Below are 16,653 nucleotides of genomic sequence, written 5' to 3'. Positions count from 1 at the left end.
GGGGCTCGCGGGGGCGCAGGGACTGTCCCCAGCACGCGTCCCAGCCCGGCCCGTGTCCCCATGTCCCCGCAGGCTGGAGAAGGAGTACGCGGCCATCAAGAACAAGGAGATGGAAGAGCAGATTGAGATCAAGGTGACTCAGGGCCACCTGGTCCATCTCTGGGGCCACTTTGTCCCATCCTGGGGTCACTTTGTCCTATCCTGGGGCCACCTAAGGTGTCCTGGGGCCACTTTGTCCCATCCTGGGGCCACCTGGTCCATCCCTGGGGCCACCTGAGCTGGTCTGGGGCCACTTTGTCCCATCCTGGGGTCACTTTGTCCCATCCTGGGGCCACCTAAGGTGTCCTGGGGCCACTTTGTCCCATCCTGGGGCCACCTGGTCCATCCCTGGGGCCACCTGAGCTGGTCTGGGGCCACTTTGTCCCATCCTGGGGTCACTTTGTCCCATCCTGGGGCCACCTAAGCTGTCCTGGGGCCACTTTGTCCCATCCTGGGGCCATCTAAGCTGTCCTGGGGTGACCTAAGCCACCCTGGGGCCACTTTGTCACGTCCCTGGGGCCACCTGAGCCATTCTTGGGGCCACCTAAGCTGTCCTAGTGCCACCTAAGCCACCCTGGGGCCACCTGAGGTGTCCTAGGGCCACTTTGTCCCATCCCTGGGGCCACCTGGTCCATCCCTGGGACCACTTAAGGTGTCCTGGGGCCACCTTGTCCCATCCTGGGGCCACCTAAGGTGTCCTGGGGCCACTTTGTCCCATCCTGGGGCCACTTGGTCCATCCCTGGGACCACTTAAGGTGTCCTGGGGCCACCTTGTCCCATTCTGGGGCCACCTAAGGTGTCCTGGGGCCACTTCATCCCTTCTTGAGGCCACCTGGGCCATTCCTGGGGCCACCTTGTCCCATCCTGGGGCCACCTAAGGTGTCCTGGGGCCACCATGACCCATCCCAAGGCCACTTAATGTGTCCCCAGGGCCACTTTGTCCCCAACTTGGGCTTGTTTGACTCTTTCCTCCCCATTTTTGGCCCCCCCAGCGGCTCCGCACCGAGAACCGGCTGCTCAAGCAGCGAATCGAGACCCTGGAGAAGGTAAACCCCCCCCGGGCACCCCAAAAACACACCTGGGCACCCCAAAAAACCATGGGGGGACACCTCAAAACCCCCCTAGGACACCCAAAATCCCCCCAGGGCTCCCCAAAAACTCACTGGGTGCATCCAAAAACCATCGGAGCACCCCAAAAACCCCACGGGGGATCCAAGAAAGATACTGGGGCACCCCAAAAAATACAAGGGCACCCCTAAAACCCAATTGGGGACCCCAGAAAACCCCCAGGTAACCCCAGAAACCACTGGGGCACCCCAAAAAAGACCACTGGGTGACCCCAAAAATCCACTGGGTGCACCCAAAACCACTCCAGGGTGCCCCCAAAAAAACCCTGGAGAACCCCAAAAACCCACCAGGGGACCCCAAAGCCTCCAGGGCACCCCAAAAATACACCAGGAGCCCCCAAAATCCCACCCAGGGCACCCTTAAAACCCCTCTGGGTGCACCCAGAGGGGCACCCCAACCCCCACGGGGGCACCCAAACCCCCCCCCAGGGGACCCCAAAACCCCCCCAGTCACCCACAAAACCTCTTGGCTCACCCCAAAAACCCACTGATTGCACCCAAAACCACCCCAAGACACCCACAAACCAACCAGCTGCACCCAAAATATCCCCTGGGGGGGCACCCATGGGTGCAACCCCAGCCCCCTTTTGCACCCCGAAACTCCCGGCACCGCTTTGGGGCCAAAAAAGGCGATTTTGGTCCAACAAGCAGTTTCATCATTTCCCGCCCCCAGGAGGTGGAAGATGCTCAATGTGGGGACAAAAAAGGGGGGGAAAGTGCCCAAATCTTGGGAAATCCCCCCAAAACGGGGGCGCGGGAAGGTCCCCGGGTGCCTCCGCGGCTCCTCGTTAAGCTGGTTCCTCGTTAAGCTCGTTAAGCTGGTTCCTCTTGCTCTCTCCTCTCTCTGGCCGCAGGAGAGCGCGGCCCTGGCCGACCGCCTCATCCAGGTAGCGTCAAAAAGCACTATTTTGCCCTTTTCTGCTTCGTTTTAACCCCTTTCTGCCACTTTTTAACCCTTTTCCACTTCGTTTTCACATTTTTCCAGTCCTTTTTTACCTTTTCTGCTTCATTTTACCCCATTTCTGATTCATTTTAACCCATTTCCATTTCATTTTAACCCTTTTCTGCTTCATTTCCACCCATTTCTGATTCATTTGAACCTTTTTCCGCTTCATTTTCACCCATTTCTCATTCATTTCAACCGATTTCCGCCGCTTTTTAACCTTTTCCCGCTTCATTTTCACCCATTTCCGCCTCATTTGAACCTTTTTCCGCCTCATTTTAACCCTTTTCCGCCCCATTTTAACCCTTTTCCGCCTCATTTTAACCCATTTCCGCCACTTTTTAACCTTTTCCCGCTTCGTTTTAACCCATTTCTGATTCATTTTCACCCTTTTCTGCTTCATTTTAACCCATTTCCGCCACTTTTTAACCCTTTTCTGCTTCGTTTTAACCCATTTCCGTTTCAATTTAACCCTTTTCCGCTTCATTTTAACCCATTTCCTCCACTTTTTGACCCTTTTCTGCTTCATTTTACCCCTTTGCTGCTTTTCCGGAGGCTCCCGCGTCCCTTCCCCACCTTGGGGGGTGGGGAAAATGGGGTTTGGGGCCCGTTTTGGGTGTCACCCCCTTGTCCCCATTGTCACCCCCTTGTCCCCAGCATCCCCCAGTGTCACCCCATGTCCCCCTGCAGTGACACGGGGGCTCAGAACTGGGTACCGGGTGGATCTCATGATGTGTCCCCAACTGTCCCCAGTGTCACCCCCTTGTCCCCAGTGTCACCTTCATGTCCCCATCATCACGTAGTGTCACCTCATGTCCCCCCCCAGTGACCTGGGGGCTCAGAACCGGGTTCCAGATGGATTCAGTGACATGTCCCCAGTGTCACCCCCTTGTCCCCAGTGTCACCTTCATGTCCCCATCATCATCCCGTGTCACCTCATGTCCCCCCCCCAGTGACCTGGGGGCTCAGAACCGGGTTCCAGCTGGATTCGGTGACGTGTCCCCAGTGTCACCCTCTTGTCCCCAGTGTCACCTTCATGTCCCCATCATCACCCAGTGTCACCTCATGTCCCCCCACAGTGAGCTGTGGGCTCAGAACCAGGTGCCGGATGGATTCAGTGACGTGTCCCCAGTGTCACCTCTTCATCCCCAATGTCACCCCCTAGTCCCCAGTGTCACCCCCTTGTCCCCAGTGTCACCTTCATGTCCCCATCATCACCCAGTGTCACCTCATGTCCCCCCCCAGTGACCTGGGGGCTCAGAACCGGGTTCCAGATGGATTCAGTGACATGTCCCCAGTGTCACCCTCTTGTCCCCAGTGTCACCTTCACGCCCCCATCATCATCCCGTGTCACCTCATGTCCCCACCCAGTGACCTGGGGGCTCACAACCGGGTTCCAGATGGATTCAGTGACATGTCCCCAGTGTCACCCTCTTGTCCCCAGTGTCACCTTCATGTCCCCATCATCACGTAGTGTCACCTCATGTCCCCCCCCAGTGACCTGGGGGCTCACAACCGGGTTCCAGATGGATTCAGTGACGTGTCCCCAGTGTCACCCTCTTGTCCCCAGTGTCACCTTCATGTCTCCATCATCACCCAGTGTCACCTCATGTCCCCCCACAGTGAGCTGGGGGCTCAGAACTGGGTTCCAGATGGATTCGGTGACGTGTCCCCAGTGTCACCTCCTTGTCCCCACTGGTGTCCCCATGTCCCCGGCGGTGTCCCCATGTCCCCAGTGGTGTCGCCGGTGGTGTCCCTGTGTCCCCAATGGTATCCCTGTGTCCCCAATAGTATCCCTGTGTCCCCGATGGTGTCCCCGTGTCCCTGGTGGTGTCCCCATGTCCCTGGCGGTGTACCCTCTGGTGTCCCCAGTGTCCCTGATGGTGTCCCCGTGTCCCCAGTGGTGTCCTCATGTCCCCATGTCCCTGGTGGTGTCCCCATGTCCCCGGTGGTGTCCCTGTGTCCCTAGTCATGTCGCCGTGTCCCTAGTCATGTCCCCATGTCCCCGGCGGTGTCCCTGGCAGTGTCCCTATGTCCCTGTGTCCCTGGCAGTGTCCCCGTGTCCCTGGCGGTGTCCCCATGTCCCCAGCGGTGTCCCTGTGTCCCCGGTGGTGTTCCCATGTCCCCGGTGGTGTCCCCGATGGTGTCCCTCTGTCCCCAATGGTATCCCTGTGTCCCTGGCGGTGTACCCTCTGGTGTCCCCAGTGTCCCCGGTGGTGTCCCTGGTGGTGTCCCCATGTCCCCAGTGGTGTCCATGTGTCCCTAGTCATGTCGCTGTGTCCCTAGTCATGTCCCCATGTCCCCGGCGGTGTCCCTGGCGATGTCCCCGTGTCCTCAGCGGTGTCCCCATGTCCCTGGCGGTGTCGCCAGTGGTGTCCCTGTGTCCCCAATGGTATCCCTGTGTCCCTGGCGGTGTACCCTCTGGTGTCCCCATGTCCTCGGTGGTGTCCCCGGTGGTGTCCCTGTGTCCCCAATGGTATCCCTGTGTCCCTGGCGGTGTACCCTCTGGTGTCCCCAGTGTCCCCGGTGGTGTCCCTGGCGGTGTCCCCCTGTCCTCAGCGGTGTCCCCATGTCCCCAGCAGTGTCCCTGGCAGTGTCCCTATGTCCCCGTGTCCCCGGCCGTGTCCCCGTGTCCCCAGCGGTGTCCCCATGTCCCCGGCGGTGTCCCCGTGTCCCCAGGGCCAGGTGACACGCGCGCAGGAGGCCGAGCAGAACGACGTGATCCGGCGGGAGCTGGCGGTGGCCAAGCAGAAGTGCAGCTCGGCCACCCAGAACCTGCAGCGCGCACAGAGCACCATCCGCCAGCTGCAGGGACAGCAGGTGCGGCACACGCGTCCCCTCGTGTCCCCAGGTGTCCCCTGGTGTCCCCAGGCACCCCCAGGCATCCTCTGACATCCCCTGACATCCCCAGGCATCCCCTGGTGTCCCCTGATGTCCCCAGGTGTCCCCTAATGTCCTCGGGCATCCCCAAGCATCTCCTGGTGTCCCCAGGTGTCCCAGCTGTCCCCTCATGTCCAAGTGTCTGAGGTGTGTCCCCAGGCATCCCCTAATGTCCCCTGGTGTCCCCAAGTGTCCCCAGATGTTCCAGGTGTTTCCCGGTGTCCCCTGATGTCCTCAGGCATCTCCTGGTGTCCCCTGATGTCCTCAGGTGTCCCCAGATGTCCCAGGTGTTCCCTGGTGTCTCCTGATGTCCTCAGGTGACTCCTGGTGTCCCCAGGCATCCCCTGGTGTCCCCTGGTGTCCCCTCAAGTCCAAGTGTCTGAGGTGTGTCCCCAGGCATCCCCTAATGTCCCCTGGTGTCCCCAAGTGCCCCAGATGTTCCAGGTGTCCTCAGGTGTCCCCAGATGTCCCAGGTATTCCCTGGTGTCCCTTGATGTCCTCAGGTGTCCCCAGATGTCCCAGGTATTCCCTGGTGTCCCTTGATGTCCTCAGGTGTCCCCAGATGTCCCAGGTGTTCCCTGGTGTCTCTTGATGTCCTCAGGTGACTCCAGGTGTCCCCAGGCATCCCCAGCTGTCCCCTGATGTCCTCAGGTGTCCCCAGGCATCCCCAGCTGTCCCCTGATGTCCCCAGGGTTTACCCAGGCATGCCCAGGCATCCCCTTGTGTCCCAGCTGTCCCCAGCTGCCCCAGGTGTCCCCAAGTGTCTGAGGTGTGTCCCCAGCAGTCCCAGCTGTCTCCAGGCGTTCCCTGATGTCCCCTGGTGTCCCCAAGAGTCCCCAGATGTTCCAGGCGTCCCCAGGTGTTCTCTGATCTCCCCAGGCATCCCCAGGTGTCCTCAGCTGTCCCCTGCTGTCCCAGCTGTCCCTAAGCATCTGAGGTGTCCTCAGGCATCCCCTGGTGTCCCCAGGTGTCTCCAGATGTCCCCAGGAGTCCCCAGGTATCCCTTCATGTCCCAGGTGTCCCCAAGAGTCCCCAGGTGTCCCCTGATGTCCCCAGGTGTCACCAGGTATCCCCAGACATCCCCTCGTGTCCCCAAGTGTCCGAGGTGTCCCCAACTGTCCCCTGGCATCCCCCCTGCTGTCCCCTGGTGTCCCGACCTGCCTTGGGGACAGTGACCCTCGGTGACAATGCTGTGTTTTGGTGACAGGGTGACGCGGAGCTGGTGTCGCGGCTGCAGTCGGAGCTGCAGCGCTCGCGGCTGCGGGAGAGCGAGAGCCGGGGGCAGCTGCGGCAGCTCCAGCACCGCCTGGGGCTGCTCGAGAAGGTGACACACGGGGACCGGGAGGGACCCATGAGTGGCCCTGGGGACAGGGAGGGTCACACGAGGGGGTTTGGGGACAGGAAGGGACCCACAAGTGGCCCTGGGGACAGGGAGGGACCCATGAGTGGCCTTGGGGATGGGGCAGGGGGGATGACCCACGAGTGGCCCTGGGGACAGGGAGTGTCATAAAAGTGGGTTTGGGGACAGGGAGGGACCCATATGTGGCCCTGGGGATGGGGACAGTCCTGATGTCCCCTGCTGTCCCCAATGTCCCCGCAGCAGAGCGCACTGCCTGGGGAGGTTCCACTGCTGGGGCTGCCCTGGGTGTCCCCTGCTGTCCCTGTGTCCCCTGTCCCCATGTCCTCTGCTGTACCCAGCCGTCCCCGATCTCCCTGTGTCCCTGCTGCTGTTGCCATGTCCCCTGTCCCTGCTGTCCCCTGTCCCAGCTGTCCCCTGATCGCCCTGTGTCCCTGCTGTCCCCTGCTGTCCCCCTGTCCCCTGTCCCCGGCTGTCCCCTGATCTCCTTGTGTCCCTGCTGTCCCTGTCCCTGCTGTCCCTGTCCCTGCTGTCCCCTGATCTCCCTGCTGTCCCCTGCTGTCCCTGTGTCCCCTGTCCCCCGCTGTCCCCTGATCTCCTTGTGTCCCTGCTGTCCCTGTCCCTGCTGTCCCCTGATCTCCCTGCTGTCCCCTGCTGTCCCTGTGTCCCCATGTCCCCTGCTGTCCCTGTGTCTCCTGTCCCCTGCTGTCCCCGTGTCCCCTGTCCCCGTGTCCCCTGTCCCTGCTGTCCCCTGTCCCGACTGTCCCCTGATGTCCCCACTGTCCCCGCAGCAGAGCACGCTGCCCGGGGAGGCTCCGCTGCTGCGGCTGCAGGAGGAGCTGCAGGCGCTGGGGCTGCGCGAGGCCGAGGCCGCCCAGTCGCTGGCGCAGCTGCAGCAGCAGCTCAGGGACCTCAGTGACACCTGGCAGGTACACCTGGATCCCTCCCAGATGCCTGGGTCCCCTCCCGGATGCCTGGGTCCCTCCTGGACGCCTGGGTCCCCTCCTGGACGCCTGGGTCCCTCCTGGATACCTGGGTCCCTCCTGGATATCTGGGTCCTCTATGGACGCCTGGGTCCCCTCCACATGCCTGGGTGTGTCCCCCCCAACACCTGGGTCCCCTCCCGAACGCCTGGGTCCCTCCTGGACGCCTGGGTCCCCTCCACATGCCTGGGTGTCCCCCCCGCAACACCTGGGTCCCCTCCCGGATGCCTGGGTCCCCTCCTGGACACCTGGGTCCCCCCTGGACGCCTGGGTTCGCTCCTGGACTCCTGGGTCCCTCCCGAACGCCTGGCTCCCCTCCTGGACGCCTGGGTTCCCTCCTGGCCACCTTGTCCCAACACCTGGGTCCCCTGCCATCTCCTGGGTCCCCTCCCTGCCACCCATGTCCCCACCATGTCCCCTCTGGTGGACACTGACACTGGGGTGGGAAAGCCCCCGGGGCGCTGCGGGACGTCACCGCGTCGCAGGACATCACCGCATCACAGGGTGTCACCGCGCTGCGGGATGTCACTGTGTTTCAGGACGTCACCGAGCTGCGGGACGTCCCGGCGCTTCAGGGGGACCCGGCGCTGCAGGACGTCACCGAGCTGCAGGATGTCACGGCGCTGCGGGACGTCACCGCGCTGCAGCGGGCGCTCGTGGCCGCGCGGCTGCGGGAGGCGCAGGCCCAGGGGCAGCTGCGGGGGCTGCGCGTGCGGCTGCTGCAGCTGGAGACACAGGTGGGCAAACTGGGAGGGACTGGGAGCACTGGGAGGGACTGGGGGTCAGCTGGGGGGACTGGGAGGGACTGGGGGCTCAGCTGGAGGGACTGGGAGCACTGGGAGGGACTGGGGGTCAGCTGGGGGGACTGGGAGGGACTGGGAGCACTGGGAGGGACTGGGGGCTCAGCTGTGGGGACTGGGAGCACTGGGGGGAACTGGGAGGGACTGGGAGCACTGGGAGGGACTGGGAGCACTGGGAGGGACTTGGAGCTCAGCTGGGGGAACTGGGAGGGACTGGGAGCTCAGCTGGGGGCACTGGGAGCACTGGGAGGGACTGGGGGAACTGGGAGGGACTGGGGGCTCGGCTGGGGGGACTAGGAGGGACTGGGAGCACTGGGAGGGACTGGGGGCTCAGCTGTGGGGACTGGGAGCACTGGGAGGGACTGGGAGCACTGGGAGGGACTGGGAGCTCAGCTGGGAGGACTGGGAGCACTGGGGGGGACTGGGAGGGACTTGGAGCACTGGGAGGGACTGAGAGCTCAGCTGGGGGGACTGGGAGCACTGGGAGGGACTTGGTGCACTGGGAGGGACTTGGAGCTCAGCTGGGGGAACTGGGAGGGACTGGGAGCTCAGCTGGGGGCACTGGGAGCACTGGGAGGGACTGGGGACTCAGCTCAGGGAACTGGGAGCACTGGGATGGACTGGGGGAACTGGGAGGGACTGGGAGCTCAGCTATGGGGACTGGGAGGGACTGGGAGCACTGGGAGGGACTGGGGACTCAGTTGGGGGAACTGGGAGGGACTGGGAGCACTGGGAGGGACTGGGGGCTCAGCTCGGGGAGACTGGGAGCACTGGGAGGGACTGGGCAGGGGATGCCAGGGGGTGCCAGTGACTTTGGTGTCCCCACAGGGTCACCTGCAGGAGCAGCTGTGGGTGACAGTGACCCAGTGACAGTGACACAGTGACAGGGTGACGGTGTCTCTGGTGTCCCCACAGGGTCACCTCCTGCAGGAACAGCTGTGGGTGACAGTGACACAGTGACAGGGTAATGGTGACACAGTGACAGGGTGACGGTGTCTCTGGTGTCCCCACAGGGTCACCTCCTGCAGGAACAGCTGTGGGTGACAGTGACACAGTGACAGGGTAATGGTGACACAGTGACAGGGTGACGGTGTCTCTGGTGTCCCCATAGGGTCACCTCCTGCAGGAACAGCTGTGGGTGACAGTGACACAGTGACAGGGTGACGGTGTCTCTGGTGTCCCCACAGGGTCACCTCCTGCAGGAGCAGCTGTGGGTGACAGTGACACAGTGACAGGGTAACGGTGACACAGTGACAGGGTGACGGTGTCTCTGGTGTCCCCACAGGGTCACCTCCTGCAGGAGCAGCTGTGGGTGACAGTGACACAGTGACAGGGTAACGGTGACACAGTGACAGGGTGACGGTGTCACCAGTGTCCCCACAGGGTCACCTCCTGCAGGAGCAGCTGTGGGTGACAGTGACACAGTGACAGGGTAACGGTGACACAGTGACAGGGTGACGGTGTCTCTGGTGTCCCCACAGGGTCACCTCCTGCAGGAGCAGCTGCGGGTGACGGTGACACAGTGACAGGGTAACGGTGACACAGTGACAGGGTGACAGTGTCTCTGGTGTCCCCACAGGGTCACCTCCTGCAGGAGCAGCTGTGGGTGACAGTGACACAGTGACAGGGTAACGGTGACACAGTGACAGGGTGACGGTGTCTCTGGTGTCCCCACAGGGTCACCTCCTGCAGGAGCAGCTGTGGGTGACAGTGACACAGTGACAGGGTAACGGTGACACAGTGACAGGGTGACGGTGTCTCTGGTGTCCCCACAGGGTCACCTCCTGCAGGAGCAGCTGTGGGTGACAGTGACACAGTGACAGGGTAACGGTGACACAGTGACAGGGTGACGGTGTCACCAGTGTCCCCACAGGGTCACCTCCTGCAGGAACAGCTGTGGGTGACAGTGACACAGTGACAGGGTAACGGTGACACAGTGACAGGGTGACGGTGTCTCTGGTGTCCCCACAGGGTCACCTCCTGCAGGAGCAGCTGCGGGTGACGGTGACACAGTGACAGGGTAACGGTGACACAGTGACAGGGTGACGGTGTCTCTGGCGTCCCCACAGGGTCACCTCCTGCAGGAGCAGCTGCGGGGTGACGGTGACACAGGCGCAGGGGCTGCAGGCGCAGCTCAGTGAGAGCCACCGCAAACACGCCGAGGCCCAGTGCAAGGTGGGACACTTGTGGACATCTGGGGACATTCGGGGACACCTCTGGCAACTCACTGGGGACACACAGGGACACCCTGGTCACCTCCCCTGGGGCACCCACAGACCATCCCCTGGTGTCACCGTTGTGCCCTCCATGGGGACACCCCTGTCCCCTCCTGTGGGGACATCACTGTCCCCAGCCACAGCCCTTCCCACAGTGTCCCCGTGTCCCCATGTCCCCTCTTAGTGTCCCCATGTCCCTTCCCACAGTGTCTCCATGTCCCCTTGTCCCTTCCCACATTGTCCCCATGTCCCCTCTATAGTGTCCCTGTGTCCCCTCCCATGGGTTCCCAGTGTCCCCATGTCCCCTCCGGTGGGGTCCCAGTGTCCACATGTCCCCTCTGTAGTGTCCCCTTGTCCCCTCCTATAGATCACATTGTCCCCTCCCAGTGTCCCCGTGTCCCCTCCATTGGGGTCCCCATGTCCCCTCCATGTCCCCACGTCCCCTCCACCCACTGTCCCCCTATGTCCCCTTGTCCCCAGGGCTGGGGTGGGCAGGTGGGCACATGTGTCCCCAGAGCAAGGAGGAGGTCCTGGCTGTGGTGGGGGGGTGGGCAGGGGGGTGACACAGGTGACACTTGTGTCCCCAGAGCAAGGAGGAGGTCCTGGCTGTGGTGGGGGGTGGGCAGGGAGGTGACACAGGTGACACTTGTGTCCCCAGAGCAAGGAGGAGGTCCTGGCTGGGCAGGGGGGGGTGGGCATGGAGGTGACACAGGTGACACTTGTGTCCCCAGAGCAAGGAGGAGGTCCTGGCTGTGGTGGGGGGGGGTGGGCATGGAGGTGACACAGGTGACACTTGTGTCCCCAGAGCAAGGAGGAGGTCCTGGCTGTGGTGGGGGGGTGGGCAGGGAGGTGACACAGGTGACACCTGTGTCCCCAGAGCAAGGAGGAGGTCCTGGCTGTGGTGGTGGGGGGGTGGGCAGGGAGGTGACACAGGTGACACTTGTGTCCCCAGAGCAAGGAGGAGGTCCTGGCTGTGGTGGGGGGGGTGGGCAGGGAGGTGACACAGGTGACACCTGTGTCCCCAGAGCAAGGAGGAGGTCCTGGCTGTGGTGGGGGGGGTGGGCAGGGAGGTGACACAGGTGACACTTGTGTCCCCAGAGCAAGGAGGAGGTCCTGGCTGTGGTGGGGGGGGGTGGGCAGGGAGGTGACACAGGTGACACTTGTGTCCCCAGAGCAAGGAGGAGGTCCTGGCTGTGGTGGGGGGGTGGGCAGGGAGGTGACACAGGTGACACCTTGTGTCCCCAGAGCAAGGAGGAGGTCCTGGCTGTGGTGGGGGGGGTGGGCAGGGAGGTGACACAGGTGACACTTGTGTCCCCAGAGCAAGGAGGAGGTCCTGGCTGTGGTGGGGGGGGGTGAGCAGGGAGGTGACACAGGTGACACCTGTGTCCCCAGAGCAAGGAGGAGGTCCTGGCTCTGGTGGGGGGGTGGGCAGGGAGGTGACACAGGTGACACTTGTGTCCCCAGAGCAAGGAGGAGGTCCTGGCTGTGGTGGGGGGGGTGGGCAGGGAGGTGACCAAAGGGTGACACTTGTGTCCCCAGAGCAAGGAGGAGGTCCTGGCTGTGGTGGGGGGGGTGGGCAGGGAGGTGACACAGGTGACACTTGTGTCCCCAGAGCAAGGAGGAGGTACCGTGGCTCTGGTGGGGGGGTGGGCAGGGAGGTGACACAGGTGACACTTGTGTCCCCAGAGCAAGGAGGAGGTCCTGGCTGTGGTGGGGGGGGTGGGCAGGGAGGTGACACAGGTGGACACTTGTGTCCCCAGAGCAAGGAGGAGGTCCTGGGCTGTGGTGGGGGGGGTGGGCAGGGAGGTGACACAGGTGACACCTGTGTCCCCAGAGCAAGGAGGAGGTTGTGGTGGGGGGGGTGGGCAGGGAGGTGACACAGGTGACACTTGTGTCCCCAGAGCAAGAAGGAGGTCCTGGCTGTGGTGGGGGGGGTGGGCATGGAGGTGACACAGGTGACACTTGTGTCCCCAGAGCAAGGAGGAGGTCCTGGCTGTGGTGGGGGGGGTGGGCAGGGAGGTGACACAGGTGACACTTGTGTCCCCAGAGCAAGAAGGAGGTCCTGGCTGTGGTGGGGGGGGGTGGGCATGGAGGTGACACAGGTGACACTTGTGTCCCCAGAGCAAGGAGGAGGTCCTGGCTGTGGTGGGGGGGTGGGCATGGAGGTGACACAGGTGACACTTGTGTCCCCACAGCAAGGAGGAGGTCCTGGCTGTGGTGGGGGGTGGGCAGGGAGGTGACACAGGTGACACTTGTGTCCCCAGAGCAAGGAGGAGGTCCTGGCTGTGGTGGGGGGGGTGGGCATGGAGGTGACACAGGTGACACTTGTGTCCCCAGAGCAAGGAGGAGGTCCTGGCTGGGCAGGGGGTGGTGGGCAGGGGGGTGACACAGGTGACACTTGTGTCCCCAGAGCAAGGAGGAGGTCCTGGCTGTGGTGGGGGGGGTGGGCATGGAGGTGACACAGGTGACACCTGTGTCCCCAGAGCAAGGAGGAGGTCCTGGCTGTGGTGGGGGGGGTGGGCAGGGAGGTGACACAGGTGACACTTGTGTCCCCAGAGCAAGGAGGAGGTCCTGGCTGTGGTGGGGGGGGGTGGGCAGGGAGGTGACATGGGTGACACCTGTGTCCCCAGAGCAAGGAGGAGGTCCTGGCTGTGGTGGGGGGGGTGGGCATGGAGGTGACACAGGTGACACTTGTGTCCCCAGAGCAAGGAGGAGGTCCTGGCTGTGGTGGGGGGGTGGGCAGGGAGGTGACACAGGTGACACCTGTGTCCCCAGAGCAAGGAGGAGGTCCTGGCTGTGGTGGGGGGGTGGGCAGGGAGGTGACATGGGTGACACTTGTGTCCCCAGAGCAAGGAGGAGGTCCTGGCTGTGGTGGGGGGGTGGGCAGGGAGGTGACATGGGTGACACTTGTGTCCCCAGAGCAAGGAGGAGGTCCTGGCTGTGGTGGGGGGGTGGGCAGGGAGGTGACATGGGTGACACTTGTGTCCCCAGAGCAAGGAGGAGGTCCTGGCTGTGGTGGGGGGGTGGGCATGGAGGTGACACAGGTGACACTTGTGTCCCCAGAGCAAGGAGGAGGTCCTGGCTGTGGTGGGGGGGTGGGCAGGGAGGTGACACAGGTGACACTTGTGTCCCCAGAGCAAGGAGGAGGTCCTGGCCGTGCGGCTGCGTGAGGCCGAGAGTCTGGCGGCCGTGGCCGAACTGCGGCAGAGAGTGGCCGAGCTGGAGATCCAGGTGACAGGGGACATGGGGGGACATGGGGGTACATGGGGACATGGGGGGGACAGGGGGACATGGGGGAACAAGGGGACACAGGGCAACAGACTGGCAGCCATGGCTGAGCTGGAGATCCAGGTGACACAGGGGGACATGGGGGACACCAGGGAGCACATGGAGGTGACACGGGAACAGGGGGGTGGCAGGGGAGCAAGAGACAAGGGGGACAAGGGGACACGGTGGCACGGGGGGTGACAGGGGGACAGGGGACAGTCCGGTGGCCCTGGCAGAGCTGGAGATCCAGGTGACATGGGGGGTGACAGAGGTGCTGAGGTGACAGGGAGGTGACAGGGGGACCGTGTCCCTTGTCCCCAGTGCGAGGAGAGGCTGCTCCAGGGCTGCTCGACCACTCAGACATGGGGACAGAGGGGGAACATGGGAGGATGGGAAGTGACATGGGGACAGGAGGTGACAGGGGGGCCGTGTCCCTTGTCCCCAGCGTGAGGAGGGGCTGCTCCAGGGCCAGCTCGACCACTCGGACGCCGCCCAGTACATCCGGCAGCTCAAGGGCCACATCGAGGAGCTCAAGGCCGAGGTGAGGGGACAACACGGTGTCACCTGGGCCTGTCACATCGCCCACAGTGTCACCTGGGCCTGTCCCATCACCCCTGGTGTCCCTTTGTCCCCATGTCCCTTGTCCCATCACCCCCAGTGTCCCCATTCCCTTGTCCCATCACTCCCAGTGTCCCATGTCCCCAATTCCCTTGTCCCACCACCTCCAGTGTCCCCATTCCCTTGTCCCATCACCCCTGGTGTCCCTTTGTCCCCATGTCCCTTGTCCATCACCCCAGTGTCCCCATCCCCTTGTCCCATCACTCCCAGTGTCCCCATGTCCCCATGTCCCTTGTCCCATCACCCCCAGTGTCCCATCCCCTTGTCCCATCACTCCCAGTGTCCGCATGTCCCCATTCCCTTGTCCCACCACCTCTGGTGTCCCCATGTCGCTGTCTCCTTGTCCCATCACCCCTGGTGTCCTTTGTCCCGTCACCCCCAGTGTCCCCATGTCCCCTTGTCCCATCACCCATTGTGTCCCCATGTCCTTTGTCCCATCATTCGGGTGTCCCCATGTCCCTGTCCCCGCAGATCCGGCTGCTGCGGGGCCCCCTGCCCTTTGGGGCGGTGGCCTTGGGGACACGGCTTGGGGACGAGGACTCGCTGGGCTCCTCGGATGACGAGCTGCCGCCCTTCGCCCACGGGGACATCAGGACCTCGGGGACATGGGGGACATTGGTGACAGCAGCGACAGCGAGGCTGAGGGGACACCTGCAGCACCGTGACCCTTGGGGACACCGGAGACATCAAGACCAAGGGGATGTCAAAGACATCGGGGACATCAAGACTGAGGGGACACGCAGCACCATGACCCTTGGGGACATCAGGGGACAGCGAGGTTGAGAGACATCGGGGACAGTGAAACTGAGAGGACACCTGCAGCACCGTGACCCTTGGGGGACATCAGGGGACAGCAAGACTGAGGGGACACCTGTGGCACCGTGACCCTTGGGGACATCGGGGGACAGCAGCCACCAGCAAGACCAAGGGGACATCAGGGGACAGCGGTGACAGCCCAAGGGGCCACCACTGACCCATGGGGGACCTGCCAGCCCTATGACAACCAGGGGACAACCTGGGGACACTGAGGGGACACCCAGGGGACATTCAGAGGGCACTGAGGGACATGAGGGGACACTGAGGACACCCACAGCTCCCAGGGGACATTAGGGGACACCCACAGACCCCGGGGGACCCTGAGGACCCTCAGGGGTCATGAGGGGACACTGAGGGTCACCCAAGGTCAAGGTCACAGCTCTGGGTCTGCCCCAAGCGCTGGATCGATCCCCAGAGGATCCCGGGACCCGCTGGATCCCAAACAGCTGCATCGATCCCATGGGGGGGTCCCAAGGACCCCCTGGATCCCTGTGATGGATCCTGAACCCCTGGGGGACCCTGAGTGCCACTGGATCCCAAACAGCTGCCTCGATCCCACTGGGGATCTCTGGGCCCCACTGGATCCCTGAGATGGATCCCGCAGCCCCCGTGGATCCCATTGACCAACTGGATCCCAGAGACGGATCCTGCACCCCCTGTGGGGTTCCAGGGATCTACTGGGTCCCTGATGTGGATTCATGCGCCCCAGGGGATCCCAGTGACCCTCCGGATCCCTGGGCTGGATCCTGCACCCCCAGGGGATCCCAAGGACCCAGCAGATCCAAAAAGGGTGGATCCGGCACCCCTGTGCATCCTGAGACCTGCTGGATCTCCCGGAGATCAATCCTGTAGGGGATTCCAAGAGCCACTGGATCCCAAACAACTGCATTGATCCCACGGGGGATCTCCAGGCCCCACTGGATCCCTGTGGTGGGTCCTGCACCTGGGGGGACCCCATGGGCCCACTGGATCCCTGTGATGGATCCTGTACCGGGGGGGGGATCCCACGGGCCCACTGGATCCCTGTGATGGATCCTGTACCAGGGGGGATCCCAGGGTCCCACTGGATCCCTGTGATGGATCCTGTACCAGGGGGGATCCCACGGGCCCACTGGATCCCTGTGATGGATCCTGTACCAGGGGGGATCCCAAGGGCCCACTGGATCCCTGTGATGGATCCTATACTGGGGGAGATCCCAAGGCCCAAGCAGATCCCAAAGGGCGGATTCTTCACCCCCGTGGATCCCGAGCCCCAGTGGATCCCTGAGCAGTGGATTCTGCACCCCCCAGGGGACCCCAAGATCCCCCCGGATCCCAAACAGCCGCATCCACCCCCTGGGGAGGCCCAGGAAGCCACTGGATCCCTGAGCGGTGGATCCTGCCTCCCTGGATGCCCCCGATCCCCACAGAGGGGCCCGATCCTGGGCGTTTGGGGGGGGTCCTGACACTGGGAGTGGATCCCAAACACCCCCCCCCCCCCCCGCCACCAAACTGCTGTTTGTACTGGGACAGAAATACAGACAGTGGGACAGACAGACCCAAAGCGCCTCCAATTCACCCCAAAAACACCCGGGGTCCTGAAATCCCCGAGATTGCCCCCAAAACAC

At 63.3% G+C, this 16,653-nt stretch overlaps 1 protein-coding gene across 1 annotated transcript in view; it reads left to right on the top strand.

The window, feature by feature from the left end:
• The window catches only part of LOC102088467 (EVI5-like protein), a 28,802-nt gene extending 12,219 nt beyond the window's left edge, over nucleotides 1–16,583 (top strand). Inside the window, exons 10-21 of the mRNA XM_065043795.1 lie at nucleotides 73–133; nucleotides 1,032–1,085; nucleotides 2,021–2,053; nucleotides 4,789–4,929; nucleotides 6,197–6,313; nucleotides 7,138–7,275; nucleotides 7,869–8,066; nucleotides 9,611–9,651; nucleotides 10,199–10,304; nucleotides 13,481–13,576; nucleotides 14,058–14,153; nucleotides 14,702–16,583. Coding sequence (XP_064899867.1) covers nucleotides 73–133; nucleotides 1,032–1,085; nucleotides 2,021–2,053; nucleotides 4,789–4,929; nucleotides 6,197–6,313; nucleotides 7,138–7,275; nucleotides 7,869–8,066; nucleotides 9,611–9,651; nucleotides 10,199–10,304; nucleotides 13,481–13,576; nucleotides 14,058–14,153; nucleotides 14,702–15,013 — 1,393 coding nt within the window. The 3' untranslated portion in view covers nucleotides 15,014–16,583. The remainder of the gene's footprint in view (nucleotides 1–72; nucleotides 134–1,031; nucleotides 1,086–2,020; nucleotides 2,054–4,788; nucleotides 4,930–6,196; nucleotides 6,314–7,137; nucleotides 7,276–7,868; nucleotides 8,067–9,610; nucleotides 9,652–10,198; nucleotides 10,305–13,480; nucleotides 13,577–14,057; nucleotides 14,154–14,701) is intronic.
• The last annotated feature ends 70 nt before the right edge of the window (nucleotides 16,584–16,653 follow it).

This window comes from Columba livia, chromosome 30 (genome assembly GCF_036013475.1).
Source record: "Columba livia isolate bColLiv1 breed racing homer chromosome 30, bColLiv1.pat.W.v2, whole genome shotgun sequence".
In the NCBI taxonomy this organism is placed as follows: Eukaryota; Metazoa; Chordata; class Aves; order Columbiformes; family Columbidae; genus Columba; species Columba livia.
Note: the sequence above shows the minus strand (reverse complement) of the source record. Positions and strands in the feature narration are given on the sequence as shown.